Source organism: Staurois parvus, unplaced genomic scaffold (assembly GCF_062004578.1).
Source record: "Staurois parvus isolate SC_StPar_1 unplaced genomic scaffold, SC_StPar_1.0 ptg000320l, whole genome shotgun sequence".
Taxonomy (NCBI): Eukaryota; Metazoa; Chordata; class Amphibia; order Anura; family Ranidae; genus Staurois; species Staurois parvus.
Window position 1 is genome coordinate 3,095,001 of NW_028318116.1, and position 17,278 is coordinate 3,112,278.

General features: G+C 46.2%; 1 protein-coding gene across 1 annotated transcript in view; it reads right to left on the bottom strand.

Moving 5' to 3' along the window:
- Nucleotides 1-17,278, bottom strand: part of LOC149457489 (phospholipid-transporting ATPase IK-like) — a 73,997-nt gene that overhangs the window by 18,174 nt on the left and 38,545 nt on the right. The window contains exon 3 of the mRNA XM_089683645.1: nucleotides 15,016-15,038. Coding sequence (XP_089539771.1) covers nucleotides 15,016-15,037 — 22 coding nt within the window. The 5' untranslated portion in view covers nucleotide 15,038. The remainder of the gene's footprint in view (nucleotides 1-15,015; nucleotides 15,039-17,278) is intronic.

Genomic DNA, 17,278 nt, shown 5'->3' on the forward strand with positions numbered 1-17,278 from the left:
ACTAGTGGGGGGTGATGAAGATTTTTTTTTTTTTTACACTGATTGCTTTTACAGCCTTTATGATTGTAAAGCAATCATTTCTTTTCTCTGGCTGCATTCTTGCAGCCATTGAGAAATACTGAGTGAGCTGTGATTGGTCACAGCTTGTCACATGGTACAAGGCTGTTGTGAATAGCCTTGTACCATGTGACCTCTGATCATTCACAGATTTCACTTATAAGCAGTGTCAGAAGTGACATCTTGCTTACTACTCTTCATGTGATCACTAATTGGCCAATCACACACACACTTACACAGAGGTCCCGTACAGTGATTGGTGTTCCGCTGTTTCCTCCGGACACAGCGGGCACCAGATTGCAGTGCCGCACACTCCCAGGGAAACTCGCACACTCCAAAATGGCTGGCGCCATTTATGAACGGCAACCCGATCCTGCACTCCCCTTCACCCAGCCGTTTATATACATAGGCCGGACGGGAAGTGGTTAAAAAATTATATACAATTTGTATGCAACATCAGGTCAAATACAAGAAAGTAGAAATCATAAATTAAAAAAAACTGCGCTTGCAGCTGTCAGCAGAAAGAGCAGCTCACCTTATATCTAAGTATAGGTGTGTACAGGGGCGGACTGAAAACTCATGGGGCCCCCCGGGCAAGAGGGAAACATGAGGCCCCTGTGTCCTTGCCTAAACTCAAAAAAGCCTATGAAAAAGATACCAGAGGCATCTCATGGGGCCCCCTACTGACCCTGGGCCCTCGGGCAGTGCCAGAGTTTCCAAAGGGTCAGTCCACCCCTGGGTGTGTAAGTGGCAGTGCTAGACCTCATTGTGTATAAGTAAAATGTAAATTAATAGAGATGTGTGTCTATAGTGATGCTAATAGCTTATGGGCAGCACAGTGGCTAAATGGTTAGCACTTCCGCCTGGCAGTTCTAGGGTCATTGGTTTGAATTACCAACCATGGCACCACCTACCTGGAGTTTGCATATTCTCCCTGTGCGGGTTTCCTCCGGGTACTCTGGTTTCCTCCCACACTCCAAAGACATGCTGGTAGGTTAATTGGCTCCTGTCTAAATTGTCCCTAGTATGTGTATGTATGAATGTGAGTTAGGGACCTTAGATTGTACGCCCCTTGAGGGTTAGGGACTGATGTGAATGTACTATATGTAAAGTGCTACATAAATTGACAATGCTAAAGAAGTACACTACAAATCATGCATACACAGTGCTAATGAACCTGACTCAAAAGCATAAATAAATGTGCAAAAACGGTTTAAAAAGGTTTAAAAGATCTCATACAGCCAGGCACGCAGCATTTTTGGAAGTTTTTCTCTGGCTCAAGAATCAGTCTAGGGTTTTCTTTTGTGGTTTTTATTAGGGAATGGTGAACTTGGATGGGGATAGGGAGCATTGGATACCCTGGAACTGTAGAACTTTGAAAAGGACTGCTAACTTTCTGGCTGCAGTTGTCCAACTCTTGAGAAAAAAAGAAACTTGTACAATTTCAGCTGCACTTGTACAACACCCAATGACATTGCACCCCTAATTGGTTGTATTTGCGCAACGTCTGGCTGTATTCATCAGCGAAAAGTCCTATAGAATCGCTGTGCTGCCTGTGACCTGCCCTCTTCCCAGAGACTAAAGCTCCACAGTCACTCTTGCAGTACTGGGGTCTTCTACTCTCACCACAGGACTACCAGTTGCCTCCTGCTGATATCCACCAGGCTCTTAGCCTGTGAGGGAGATGAAGTCTCACTCAGCCTCTGGACAACTTGGGCTCTCACCCACAGCTTCCTTCTCAGCGCTCCTCCAATGAGCTTTCTCCTGACCTCCATGTATTTCTGGGATGGCCTTGGTTTAAGCCCCCCAGCTAAGCCTAGCTGGGACCTTGATGTCTTCACCTGGCTATCCTCTCTGCTACCCAGAAGGGCAAGGCATCTCAACAGGGGTTTCCTCAGCGGATTAGACCCTGGAATGCTTCCTTGCTCCAGCATACTGTGGGAATACAGGGAGAAGTAGCAGAATAGCAGCCTTTGAAAATCCAATCAATCCCTGCTCCACCGATTACAGTGGAGCACAACAAAATTTTCCTTTGCAGCCCTCCCCAGACCTTGGCAGGTGCTGCACAGGGAATGGCAGAATGGTCACATCACATCAAAATACATTCTGGAGTCACCTGACAATACATAGTCAATCACATTTAATGGATGGTCCGCAGTAGTCACTTTTGAAAGCATATGCAGCACTTTTAGCAACCATCTCTCTATGACAGTCTATCCTTGCACCCAAGGTCATTAGTACTCACATGACTGTGCTCTCTGTAGTTACAACTTCAGGTACACCTCTAATGGGAGCCTCCAAGGAAGCAGCCTCCCTCAAGGTGCTCTTGGCATAAAAGGCCTTTTGCAATTCACAGTAGCCCCCACCTCCATAAAAGGTCAGAAAGTCTGTAGATCTATTTCTTCCTGGCCACCTGCACCTGCTTCACCGTTGACATCACTGCAGGAGGGTTCTACCTAAAAGAGGCCAGCACCCGATGACACTATTTGTTGTAACCAGACACCGTTCTGGTACAGAACCACCTAGCGGCAAGGTAGCTAAACCGCACCTGCTTACACATGCATACGAGGTGATAGTAAAGTTTCAAGACTAGTTTGGTAACATGCTGATGGCACAAGGCTGCAAGCACAGTCACAGGGAGCACCGACCTTCATAAGTCAGTGTGCCAAAAAACATCCTGTGTACATCGAGAGCTGTGCAACTGGTGCTATGCTGACCATGTGCATTACCACGTCTGCTATTTCATCATGCACAGCAAGCTAGAACAAAGAGCAAACATTCTGCATGAAACTGGGCAAATCTGAGATGTTTGAAATGATTCAGCAAGTTTACGGTGATGCTGCAATCGTTCAAGGTGTGTTGAGTGGCATGTGTTCAAGAGTGGAAGAACATCACTGGAAGACAAGAGATCAGGAAGACCTTCAATGAGCTCAACCTCCAAAAAAATGCCCTCTTCCTGAAGATGAAGATCCAGCTCAAAGATTACCGTTTTGACAAAATTGCGGAGATCCAGAGATTTGGCCAGTTTGATGCAGAGTTTCAAGTTTGCTCTTTGTTCTAACCGGTTGCACAGCTCCCGATGTACACAGGATGACGTCTTTTGGCACACTGACTTATGAAGCTTGCTGCTCCATGTGACTGCTTTCAACCTTGTGCTGCTATCTGCTGGCGTGTTACAAAACTAGTTTTGAAACTATGCCACCTTGTATTATAGCATTTATTGCAGCTTTTTATTTTAGAGCAGTGTTCATGGACATAGAAAATATGTCCCAAACCTGTGTTCAGAGTTTACTGGCATAATTTGTTCACATATGTATATAATCGTATGCATGGAAGTAAACTATTTCCAGTGGCCAGAATAAATGAATATTCTAGCCAATAGAATGATTTTACACACATGATCTTCTCAACACCATATCCCTAGAAATGACTGTAGTCTGTAATCTCTTGGCAGAAACATCCATCATAGATAAGATCAATACATAGCTATGTATTAAGCCTGTCATGGAAATTTTGTATTGTTGGTCGAACTTTAAATGTGTCATATATGAGTGTTATTCATATGTCTCTCGTGTGGCTTAATTAAAGCTCTGAAGGCTGCAATTGGGCCATGCGCATGTACAATGTATGTATTACAGTACTCAGCTTGGTAATGGATGAGATGGCAGATCTGCGCTTATAGACCGGCGTGTATACCACCACGGCATTCGATGCGAATGTCGCTGGCAGTAGACCGTGGGCCTGTATCCACATATCAGCAGCATAGTACCACATGGGCTTCATAACGCAAGGCGCCAAGCGGTGTGAACTCCACGTGTAGGCTTATGCATATCTTACAACCCATTACCAACTTGAAACTGTATCTTGGATGGATGTGTTTTAATAAAGATCGTATCGGGCCCATCCAGGTACAGACTGGTGTTTAGCTTAGGGAATACTTGTACAAAGGATTTGCATGCCAATGGGAGCTAGTAGGACAGGAAATATGACCTCAGATGGCTCATGGGGGGGAAGGGGAGGAAGTCTGCTGACCTCAGAAGGCTCATGGGGGAGGACCAGTGATAGATAATAGGAAAGGCTATGCTCCAATCGGAATGTACATCCTGTGTATAGGCACTCCCCATTGCATTGTTCGGTGGGAGGGGATTGACTTTATTCATGTGGGGGGCATGTGTGTATTTTTAATAAAACCAGGGGCTGAGTCTGAAACCAGCCCTTATGTGAATTCAACCATCATCCTGAGAGTGTCGTTTGATCATTCTAGGGTAACGGAGCTCCATCATCCCCACATTTCAACAGAAGCTAAAAGTAGTTGGATGGGCAGGAATCGTGTAGTTTAGCTACAGTCGTGGTAAGCGAGATTCACACAGCTTTATGGGGGATTTCTGCGCATCCAACTGCGAGTACTCACGGTAAGGAGAAATTCGTTAAAGCGAATTTCCAAGACAGTTTGGCGAGCCTGGTGGATACTAACGCGTATTCTTGCATAGCTAACCAAGCATGAGGGGGGAATGGGCCATCATGAACTAGCAAAAAGTATGCCGGCACATTTCAGGTCTCTCTGCCATTAAGAGGATCGCTTTTTGCGCGTTCGTGTGGCTGATTTCGCTCTCTGTTAGCTAACAAGAATTACCGCTTAGCAAGGACCTATTTTTTTGTCCTAAACTCTTGATTTGTGGGTGAAAGACAAGGGTTTGTCTCTGCGGAGAGCAGCAGAGGGGTGGGTTTGGTTGGCTGGATTTGGTCAAGTTTAAAAATCTTCCAACCAAAAATTAAACGGGTATATGTTTTAGTGGGTAAAAGTTGTTGCATAGTGTTAGGTAAGTATTTGTGGGTTGTAGGTACTGTGGTGATTGCTCTACCCCCCTCCACGTGAGGTAATTATTACAGTGCTGAAAGGTTTAGGTTAATTGTTAACTGTTGTAAGATCTTTGTATGTAGTCTGTGCAGTGTTTTGTGGTACTACTGCTCCCAGCAAGCATGCAGCAGGGGGTCCTTTCTGTTACATGTGCATGTTAGTGTGACATGTTGGTGTTTTATATCTGTCCTGTGATTGTGCCAAATTGTGTTGTATGTGTACTTCATATTGTTGTGCAATTGTCCGGTGTATGTTCTGTCCAAAAGTCTGTTTTATGTAAGAGGTTAGAGGCAATTTTGAGGCTAGAGTCTGCCGTGTGCTCCTCTGTGGGGGGCCATTCTAGTGTTACCATGTGCTTCCCTGTGGGGGGTCATTTTTCTTGACTAACCACATGTACTCCTTTTGTTTGGTGGCCATTTTGTTAATGACCATGTGCTTTCCCTGTTGGTGGCCATTTTGTTGAGTACCACATGTGCAGTAATCTCTATGCCAGCGTTTTTCAACCACTGTGCCGCGGCACACTAGTGTGCCGTGAGATATTGTCTGGTGTGCCGTGGGAAAAATTCCAATTTCATCTGTAACATGTGGCTTCGGCTCACAAATAGACCAATCATTAGAATCTAATGATTCAGTGGTCGGCAAGCCGCGGCTCGCGAGCCACATGCGGCTCTTTACCCAGTCTAATGCGGCTCTTCTGTGTGCCGGGCGCCTGCTCCCCTCCCTCCTCTCGGTCGGCCGCTCCCCTGCCTCCTCTCGGTTGGCAGCCCCAAAAGTCCGCGCGGACCTTTTAATCCGGCTTGCGGATGTGGCTGTCAGGATGTGTGTAGGCGGGGCAGCGTGCCGAACGTGAGGGGAGGGGAGCTAGGCTCCTCTCACAGTCCGCCCTGAAGACCCGAACGGCGCGGGAAGACAGCGAGAGGAACGCAAAAGGTAAGTGAATTGACACGGGGGACTTGGCTTACTAGAAGGGGGGGGGGGGAATAGTACTGTGGGGGATGAAATACTATATGAGGGATGAATTACTTTATGAGGGATGAAATACTATATGGGGGGATGAAATACTATATGGGGGATGAATTACTATATCAGGGATGAATTACTATATGAGGGATGAAATACTATATGGGGGGATGAAATACTATATGGGGGGATGAAATACTATATGGGGGGATGAATTACTATATGAGGGATGAAATACTATATGGGGGGATGAAATACTATATGAGGGATGAAATACTATATGGGGGATGAATTACTATATGAGGGATGAATTACTGTATGAGGGATGAAATACTATATGGGGGGATGAAATACTATATGAGGGATGAAATACTATATGAGGGGATGAAATACTATATGGGGGGATGAAATACTATATGGGGGATGAAATACTATATGAGGGATGAAATACTATATGAGGGATGAAATACTATATGAGGGATGAATTACTATATGAGGGATGAAATACTATATGGGGGGATGAAATACTATATGGGGGGATGAAATACTATATGGGGGGATGAAATACTATATGAGGGATGAATTACTATGGGGGATGAATTACTATATGGAGGATGAATTACTATATGGGGGATTAATTACTATGCTTACTATGGGGGAATATTACTATACTTACTATGGATGACACATACACATCATTCATCTACTCTTGGTCCGGCCCCCGGGTCCAATTATAAAATACTTTATTATTTCATAATAAAGTAATTATAAAATAATTTCTTTGTGTTTGATTCCTATTCAAGAGAATTACTTTATATATAGTCAATATAGGCACAGAGGTAAATTTTTTTAACATTTTCTAATGGTGGTGTGCCTCGTGATTTTTTTCATGAAAAAAGTGTGCCTTTGCACAAAAAAGGTTGAAAAACACTGCTCTATGCAATGTGCATGAAGTTTCCTATATGCATTTGACCCATATTGTGTTTTTAATCCAAATTTTTTACAGTTTCATTTGTTTGCTTTTAGCTTTAAATTTGCGTATTGCCGGCCAATTTAAAGTGTGTTAAGCGAGTTTTTCCCTCACGTGTTCCACATTTAGTGAGCGCAGTGAAGTCTGGGTTTTTGCACATAGATTTCTTGTATAGTGATTATGTTTTTCTTGTGTTTATCTTGTTAAAAGTAGTTCCTTATTGTAAAGCGGGTTTGTTTTAAAGCTGCTGCGTTGCGTGTTTCGCGTCCAGCAGACTTTTTGTGTAAACGGTTTTAGGTGGTTGCAGTGAAGATCGCGTGTGTAGCGCAGATCGTTTAGCGGCGCTGATAGGATTGATTTTCGCGTCAGCAACGGGTTATTCTTGGCGCAGTTTTTTGGTTCACCTCTGTGTAATTGTTTTACTGTGACACGTCCCGTGTTTTTCATAAGGATCCACTTTGTCCTTTTTAACAGTTTTTCAGGTTGAAAAAGGGGTTTTTCTGTGTGTATTAGGAAAGTTTTTTCTTTACACAAATTTCCTAAAGGTCAGTTAGCAGGTTCCCGGCCAACCAGTGACCCCTAAGTAACATCCAAGAACCCCTCTTTTTGTTTTGACTTGTGTTAGCTACTGTGTGCAGGGAGAGAAAAGCCACTTTCATCATTGTGCGGTGTGGCCTGCCAAACACAGTGGGTGATGAGAACCACATAAATTACGCTGTGCGAGTGGGCGGTCCAGGGAAGTATAACACTTAGCCTGGTTACCACAAACACTTCGGGTGGTCAGGATCACATAAATTGCGCTGTGGGAGTGGGAGGTGTGCTTTCAGTCTGACCGCCACTTGATGCGCTTCGGGTGATCGATAAGTATCACATAAATTACGCTGTGCTGGGAAAGTGGTGGAATCAGGCCTCTCGGTAGGATCCCACCGAGTGCTCCAGGGGGTAAACAGGTACCCAGACGCGGGATATATACCAGTGACTAGTCACGATGGGCAGTAGTCAGTCCATGAAGAGAGAGGGGGAACCAGCCCTCTTCAGGGTAAGGACAGCTGCACAACTGATGAAGGTGAGTTTGGGGGGGAAGTCTACAGAACCCCTCAAAAGGTGGAATAAATGGTCGAAGGGTACCAGATGGGAAATTCCCCGGGAAGGTACATTTGACGCATGGAGGTGGGAAAAATTAATCTCTGAATTTGGACCACGAATGCAGGCGTCAGAACTAGAGATCGCACAGCTATGGCTTCACAGGTCAATCCGATTAGGGAAGCAGGGCATACATAAACTGGTGTCTGTCCGGAAGAACCAGGTGATGTATACCTGGCCTCCAGAGGGAATAAAACAGGAGGATCCAGTGTCAGAGGTGGAGGAAGCTCTTTCAGGGCTGACTCTACTAAGGCAGGCAGGATCAGGGTCTGCTGGGGTTCCCCAACAACCAACAGTGGCTGAGAGAAGTATAACTGCACCTGTCTCTTCTGTTAGTGACGTCACTCTTGATGTACCTTCTGTGTCTTCTGTATCTATGCCTCAGCCTCTACCTCTCCCTTCTTCCTGCTTCACCCCAGCTCCTTCTGTTTCCAACTATGAAGCCTACTCAACAACCGATTTGCAGACTATCTGTGAATCAAGGGGAATAGACACCCGGTTAAGAAACAGGGCGGATTGCATCAAAGCGCTACGAGCCACTGATCAGACCCCTGCCCCCCAGCTATACCCTGATCTGAGGGACCTCAAACCTGAAGGTGCAGTAAGCGAGGTGGTTAATCTAAGCCCACCGATGATGCTGGGTCAGCCCTTGCACTCTTCCCGGACCGAGGCCTATCCAGTCAGGGTGCAGCAATTTGAAGGTCCTCCCAATGCACAGGGGGAACGGACTTTAGGGGAAAGGGTAGTTTGGCATGTCCCCTTCACCCCGGCAGAGATCCGCACTATTCTGGCTGAGCTCCCGGACTATCGAGTCAATCCGAGAGGATTTGCTCGAATGTTTGGACAAAACCAGTTCAGCTATGGTATGAGTGGGTCAGATTGTGCACAGATCCTGCGGGCGAAGGTGGGCATGGAAGTGGCCAGTACAGTGATTGCAGGGTGCTCTATAACCACGCATAAGGAGATGACTTCAGGGGGCAAAGAGTTCTGTACACAGCTAAAGGCAAAGCTTCCAGAAATGTATGGTGCTACCTCTACTACGGACATGATGAAGCTCACCCAGGGTCCTAATGAGGAAAGCGCCTGCTTCTGGCGCCGTCTCAAGCAGACGGCACTGGATGCGGATCTGGAAGTTGGACCTGATGCTCCAACTGAAGGGGTAAAGGTGACCGCGACGCACATTCTGTTGCGGGGCAAATTTTTGGAAGGCATCAATATTAAAATTCGGGAAAGGCTGGTTCTGGCCCGACCCGAATATAATGAGATGTCTATCCCTGCTATCCTTTCCACTCTTGCGGCAATAGAGAGGGAAATGGATAGAAGAAAACAAGACAAGGCCAAAGTTCTTATGTCCCAGACCCCACACGAAAAACCAAGGGATCTGGGTCACAGGAAGGATAGGCCCCCACCCAGGTGCTTCCAGTGCCACCAAACGGGGCACATGAGGAGGAGCTGTCCCCAATTACCTAAAGGTCGGTGGCAGTTCATTCCTGATGAGTCCTCCGCCCCTATGACCACCATGGTAAGTAACTCCTATGAATCCTCATAGGAAGTTGGCAAATCGGTGTCGGCCCAGATCCATCTTTTTCTCGAGGAATTAAAATATCCCCTCCCTTGCCTCATCGACACCGGTGCAGCCAGAACAGTCTTGCGAAAACAGGACATCCAAGGCAAGGTACCCCTCTCAGGGGAAAGCCCTCCTAACCCCTACTAACCTCACTATCAAACGATGCACTATTTTTAACCCAGCTTCTCTTCTTCCTGTGTTGGAAGATGAGAAGGGGGGGGAGGACAGCAATGAATTTTGCAACACGGCTAACAATACTAACACCTCTTCTGCTAACATGTCTTCTTTGTCCACTACTAACCTCTCTTCCAAAGGACACAAAGGACACAACTGCATTTCTTTGGTGGAACTGGAGTCAGCGACGACACACCCTATATCACCCCGAGAGTAGCGGTAAGGTTGAACGTCTTAACGGAATCCTTAAAAACAGGATCTCCAACATCATGGCTGATACCCAAAAACCTTGGCCTGAGTGTCCCCCCATTGCCCCCTATTCCATCCGGAATGCCCCTCGGCAACCACATGGGCTGTCACCCTACGAGGTGTTGTTTGGGGGACCTCCCAAAACAGGGTTGTACTTTCCTCAACAGTTGTCGTCTTTGCATTCACAGCTTACAGGTTATGTGCAATCTCTGCAACGGGAGCTGCAGAAGATACACCATCGGGTTCGCGAATCGCTCCCCGATCCAAATGCAATAACAGGTGTTCTTTCTATTGAGCCAGGTGATTGGGTCGTCCTAAAGAAACATCAAAGAACCGGACTCGAGCCACGGTTCACCGGACCATACCAAGTCCAGCTGACGACACCTACCTCACTCAAGCTCGAGGGACGAGACAACTGGGTGCACGCAAGCCACTGCAAGAAGCTTTTCAGCTACACCAGAGAATGAGGGGTGTCATTTTCCTTTTTCTTTTTGTTTGTATGTCTTACATGTGTGTGAACGGAGGAAAAGACGGCAGATACCCCAACCTTTTATTTAAAATGCACCTGCGTTTAGCCAGAACCGCCAACAAAACCAACTGTTGGGTATGCTCTAAGCCCCCACCCAGTCATCACATGTCCGCAATGGCCGCTGTTCATGCCCTATATGACATCCGCGTCGGCATGAAAAAGCAAGGGACCCCTGGTCAGCCCCCACGTAGACATTTGTCGGTAGAACTTAATGACACATTTTTAGCAGGTAACATCAGTTTTAGCACCAATATTAGCTCTAGCTCCTGTAGGACCCTCGTCAGTCCATTATGGGTAACTGGACAGCTAGGCAGCCCTCAGGTGTGCTTTAACATCAGCTTTGGCACAGGTAACAAGTTTGTTGGGACTACCACCTGCGAGGGAGGTATAACTGTCAATCTGACTAACCAGACTTCCCTTCTGAGTAACCACACTGACCGACCAGACCACGTGTGTTGGAAGGACGGATGTGATGTGCAGACTGAGGGAGCAATCCCCCAGTCTGTGCAACTGTTGCTCAGTGCCAGAGGCCGAACGAGGAACTCCTCCTGCTCTGCTCTGACAGGTCCATACTATTTTCTGTGTGGTTCGGCAGCCTATAGAACATTTCCCCAGAACACGAAAGGTTCGTGTGCCCTCATAAAGCTAGTCCCCGCATCCTATGTAGTGATGGATCATGAAGAGTTGATGGTCCACAAGAAGGTAAGGATGGCAGGGAGAGTTCGCAGAGAGCTGTTCTCTGAGGGCGACCAGGCATGGGCTTGGTTCCCCTCATGGACAGGATGGGGAATAGAACTTATGAAGCGCCTGAACAATTTTTCTGTCATCGTGGATAGTATGTTTAACGAGACCATAGAGGCTGTCAGAGAAATTGCCCAAGAACAACGGCAGATGGGAATTTTAGTGCTTCAGGAGAAGATGGCCCTTGATTATCTTTTAGCCGCCAAAGGGGGGTTCTGTGAGTTCATCGGAGAGGATTGTTGTACTTGGATAGAAGACACCGATGACAAGGTCCAGGCCCATATGGACAAAGTTAGTGAACTACAGGGAAAAGCTAGAGCTATAGCTAGTGAGGGTTGGAATCCGTTCAAGGGTTTGGGAGGATTGGGAGATTTCCTGTTCTCCATCGGATCTTGGTTGAAGGAAGTGGGAGTGTATGTCCTGATGCTTCTCTTTTTCCTCTGCCTCTTATATGCCGCGGTGAGATGTTCCTGTTGCCTCATCGACCGTGTAAGCCAAGCTCGGGCAGACGACCACATCTCCATGCCCGCTCCTGGGATCCCACTCCAACCACTGATCGGAGGAAGACCTCACCAACCAACCACCTTCTCTACAGATTACGTCCTGGCTTCCCTCTAATTTATCTCTGAAGACCACATTCTCCAAGACCTTCAAGCAAGCTTCAAGCCTCATCATGGTTTGTGTCTGCGATGTGGAAAACTGTCTGGGTCGAGACCAGCCTTGTGTGGCCCCGTCTGCAGGGGCAATTTGAGAATCTGTTGCTGGATCTCCCCAGACCACCGTGGGATCACAAGCCTTATTCATACCACAAGTCTGTTTGTGGTTTTTGCAAGAGCCTTCCTGTAGTGAAGGTTCCAACGCTCTTGAGGATCATTGCTTCAATCAAGCCTGTTTGCGTCGCGTTTGCGTCGGGTCTTGTTGTTTCAGGTACCCCGTGGAGCTTTATTCTCAGGGACAACTACAGGAACTCTTTGAGGTTTTGAGACTACACCCATCAAGCTGAAGAAGATCAAGAAGGGACACGAGGAGAATATGATAAAACAGGAGGGAATGTCATGGAAATTTTGTATTGTTGGTCGAACTTTAAATGTGTCATATATGAGTGTTATTCATATGTCTCTCGTGTGGCTTAATTAAAGCTCTGAAGGCTGCAATTGGGCCATGCGCATGTACAATGTATGTATTACAGTACTCAGCTTGGTAATGGATGAGATGGCAGATCTGCGCTTATAGACCGGCGTGTATACCACCACGGCATTCGATGCGAATGTCGCTGGCAGTAGACCGTGGGCCTGTATCCACATATCAGCAGCATAGTACCACATGGGCTTCATAACGCAAGGCGCCAAGCGGTGTGAACTCCACGTGTAGGCTTATGCATATCTTACAACCCATTACCAACTTGAAACTGTATCTTGGATGGATGTGTTTTAATAAAGATCGTATCGGGCCCATCCAGGTACAGACTGGTGTTTAGCTTAAGCTTAGGGAATACTTGTACAAAGGATTTGCATGCCAATGGGAGCTAGTAGGACAGGAAATATGACCTCAGATGGCTCATGGGGGGGAAGGGGAGGAAGTCTGCTGACCTCAGAAGGCTCATGGGGGAGGACCAGTGATAGATAATAGGAAAGGCTATGCTCCAATCGGAATGTACATCCTGTGTATAGGCACTCCCCATTGCATTGTTCGGTGGGAGGGGATTGACTTTATTCATGTGGGGGGCATGTGTGTATTTTTAATAAAACCAGGGGCTGAGTCTGAAACCTTATGTGAATTCAACCATCATCCTGAGAGTGTCGTTTGATCATTCTAGGGTAACGGAGCTCCATCATCCCCACATTTCAACAGAAGCTAAAAGTAGTTGGATGGGCAGGAATCGTGTAGTTTAGCTACAGTCGTGGTAAGCGAGATTCACACAGCTTTATGGGGGATTTCTGCGCATCCAACTGCGAGTACTCACGGTAAGGAGAAATTCGTTAAAGCGAATTTCCAAGACAAGCCTAAGACAGCCTATTTACAATGCCTTGAAAAAGTATGCATACCCCTTGAAATTTCCCCCATTTTGTCATGTTACAACCAAAAACATAAATGTATTTTATTGGGATTTTATGTAATAGACCAACACAAGGTGGCACATAATTGTGAAGTGGAAGGAAATTATAAATAGTTTAAAACTTACAAATACATCTGAAAAGTGTGGCAGCATTTGTATTCAGCCCCCCGAAGGCAATACTTTGTACAACCACCATTCTCTGCAATTCCAGCTGCAAGTCTTTGTGGATGTCTAGCTTTGCACATCTAGAGGACATTTCTGCCCATTCTTCTTAGCAGAATTGCTCAAGCTCTGTCAGATTGGATGGAGAGCATTTGAACAGCAATTTTCAAGTCTGGACACAGATTCTCCATTGGATTTAGGTCTGGGCTGTGACTGGGCCATTTTAACACATGAATATGCTTTGATTTAAACCATTCCATTGTAGCTCTGGTTGGATGTTTCGGGTCGTTCTCCTGCTGGAAGGGGAACCTCCACCCCAGTCTCAAGTCTTTTACAGACCAACAGGTTTTCTGCCAAGATTGCCCTGTATTTGGCTCCATCCATCAAGCTTCCATCTGACAAGCTTCCCTGTCCCTGCTGAAGAAAAGCATCCCCTCAGCATGATGCTTCCACCATCATGTTTCATGGTGGGGATGGTGTGTTCAGGGTGATGTGCAGTGTTAGTTTTCTGCCACACAGCGTTTTGCTTTTAGGACAACAAGTTTAATTTTGGTGTGATCTGACCAGAGTACCTTCTTCCACATGTTTTCTGTATCCCCCACATGGCTTCTCGCAAACCGCAAACAGGACTTATGGCTTTCTTTCAACCATGGCTTTCTTCTTGCCACTCATCCATGGCTTTCTTCTTGCCACTCATCCATAAAGGCCAGATTTGTGGAGTGCACGACTAATAGTTGTCCTGTGGACAGATTCTCCCACCTGAGCTGTGGATCTCTGTAGCTCCTCCAGTTACCATGGGCCTCTTGGCTGTTTCACTGATTATTGCTTTCCTTGCCCGGCCTGTCAGATAAGGTGGATGGCCATGTCTTGGTAGGTTTGCAGTTGTGCCATGCTCTTTCCATTTTCAGATGATAGATTGAACAGTGCTCCATGAGATTTTCAAAGCTTGAGATTTTTTTTATAACCTAACCCTGCTTTAAACTTCTCCACAACTTTATCCCTGACCTGTCTGGTGTGTTCCTTGGCCTTCATGATGCTGCATTTTCAGTAATGTTCTCTAACGAACCTCTGAGGGGTTCACTGAACAGCTGTATTTATACTGCGATTAAATAACACACAGGTTGGCTATTTACTAATCATGTGACTTCTGAAGGCAGTTGGTTCCACTAGATTTTAGTTAGGGGTATCAGAGTAAAGGGGGCTGAATACAAATGCATACCACACTTTTCAGAAATTTGTAAAAAAAGTTGAAAGCCATTTATCATTTTCCTTCCACTTCACAATTATGTGCCACTTTGGGTTGGTCTGTCACATAAAATCCCAATAAAATACATTTACATTTTTGGTTGTAACATGTGGAAAATTTCAAGGGGTATGTCACCCATCATAAATGTACATTGGGCTGCAGTGAGTTTTAGCATGTGTTATCTAAAGCATACTAGCCAGTCATAGTGGATTTGTTTTTCTATAACATAGCTAGCTGATGGCCTTGAGTTGCCCATGTTCACAATTCCAGCATAATTTATCCTAGCACTAAAATAGGACATACCTTCAGCAGTGTCATTGCTCATCCTAGAAAGAGAAAATAAAAAAAAAAAAAAAAAGTTACAAGCCTTCATGTTACAGGTTTCCTGTTTCCAAACTGCTTTTGTCATTTCTCCAATCCATTTCCACATATTTTTTACTATGTTGAATTGGCTGTAAAAACTTACATATACCCAGCGAGATGACTGGCCTCTGGTGGTACTGCCACAAATTAGCCTGCCATTTCATTTGCGTTCTTACCTTTCTTGCTGCAGCCCTGTTCCTGACCCCTTCTCATGTGCTCATCTGTGCTCATCTATGGGCGTCGGCTGCTGTCCTCTGGGTTTTATGTCCTTCCCTTCCATCACTTCCTGTCCCTCCTCCATGTCTGCCTGCCTATATAAGATGTGCTCAGAGTAGACCACTTTGACTGAGCAATGGCTTAGTTGTTGGAGTGCCCATGTGGTGCTCTGAAGCTGATAGCGGCTGCCTGTGCACTGATCCTGGCTTGTTTTCTGCCTGTCCTGACCTCGGCTTGACTACCGGATTCCCTTTGTCTTCTCCTGTTATACCCTGCTCCCGCGAGCGGTCTCCTCTATCTCAGCTAGGTGTACCTGGGGGCCCGTGACCTGGTCCCAGCCTGCTGCAAGTCCATCCCCACCATCAGGGGCTCTGGTGAAAGCAGGCTGGGGCTTATACTCGTGCCCTGGGGAACCCCAAGTTGAGGATCAATATAGCTCACTATCACAGGTGCTGACAGGTACACAGATGTTAAACATTCTCCAACATTGTACTTGTGTATCTGCATATTCTCTTCTCTACATCTGTTCAAAGTGCTGAATTTATAAAGCTCAGGGAAAAAAGAAGGCTGCAAGCTGAAATTACATACTGCAAAGCTCAGTGAGGAGAGCTCTGAGAGCTGATTGGAGGGAAGAGACACCCCCCTTCCACACAGCACATAGGAACAGAGCTGAGGCTGTCAATCTGCTAGAGGTCCCAACCCTGTCACCATTTTTATCTTGGTGTCAGGAAAACTTGTCAGAAGTGATTCATGCCAATAGCAGAAGAGTGAGGCAGCAGACAGAAATGACACTTGGTGCTCTGTAGGAAAAACTTTCTTTTCCATTTTGGATAGAGTAAGTGAGTTTTATAACCATTGTCAGGTTCTTTTTTGCCATCTGTGTCCCATTGGGAAGATTTATCTTCATTTCCTGTCCAATAGCCAAAGCAGAAAGTGAGAGAAAATCTCTGTAAATTAAAGGAATTACTAGGGGACCCCCAGGTCACCAGAACTACTGTCCTCTATTACTTTGTTGTTACCAGTGTCACAGACAGGAGCCTGGAAATATTTGGAGGGGCAAGTCCAGGAACTTGAGGAGTGTAGTTGGGGCTGCGTGGAGATGCAGGTGTGATGGAGGTGCCCATGGCACAACAGAGTCACACAATGACCCTGGATGCCCATGGGTCCCTGGGTGACACAGGATGCTCAGAGGTCCCTGGTCGACACAGGGTGCTCTGAGATCATTTGGTGACACAGAATGCTCCAAGATCACTGGGTGACAAATGTTCAAAGGTGCATAAACACCAGGTGATCCAATGACTTTTAAAACGTGCAGGTGATATGGTGGATGTGCATAACAACTGATGGGAAATAATCCATAAGCGGTTGAATTGCCCCCTCACCTCCTTGCAGCGACCAAAATGCTTGTAGGATCACAAAAGGATCCTCCACGGTAAGGCTATGTTCACACTAGCCTTGTCAGTAAGCGGCAGACAGGTGTTTGGGAAGCGTTTTTACCGTTTTCAAACGCCTCGGAAAATTCTACACATTGCAGCACACAGTGCTGTTCACACGGGAGTGTTAGCATTGCGTCGCAGCAAAAAGGATGCCTCTGGTTGAGTCAGGAGTTGAAGCCTCCTATTCAAGTCTATGGTGCCACTCCTCAAACGTCCGGCCGGAGTGTGCGGTTGCGAGGCGTTTGCGGAGCGTTAACAAGCATTCAAACTTCATTATAGGCATTTGCGGGGCATTTTTAACACTTGTCAAACGCTATAGGGGCGTTTGGCAAGAGTTGGAAAAAAGTCAAGTGTGAATGAGCCCTACGATTCCCCTCTGCGGATGATATAATTCCAAAGCGGTGATATCCCCTTCAATGATGTGCGTTTTAGGCAGCAAGGCCCCCTCCAGAAATGTACAAATGTGAAACAGCCAACTCACATTGAGATCAAGGTAAAGACATAAAAGAGATCTTCCATAGTGTAAATCCGTTTATTATACTATAAAAACC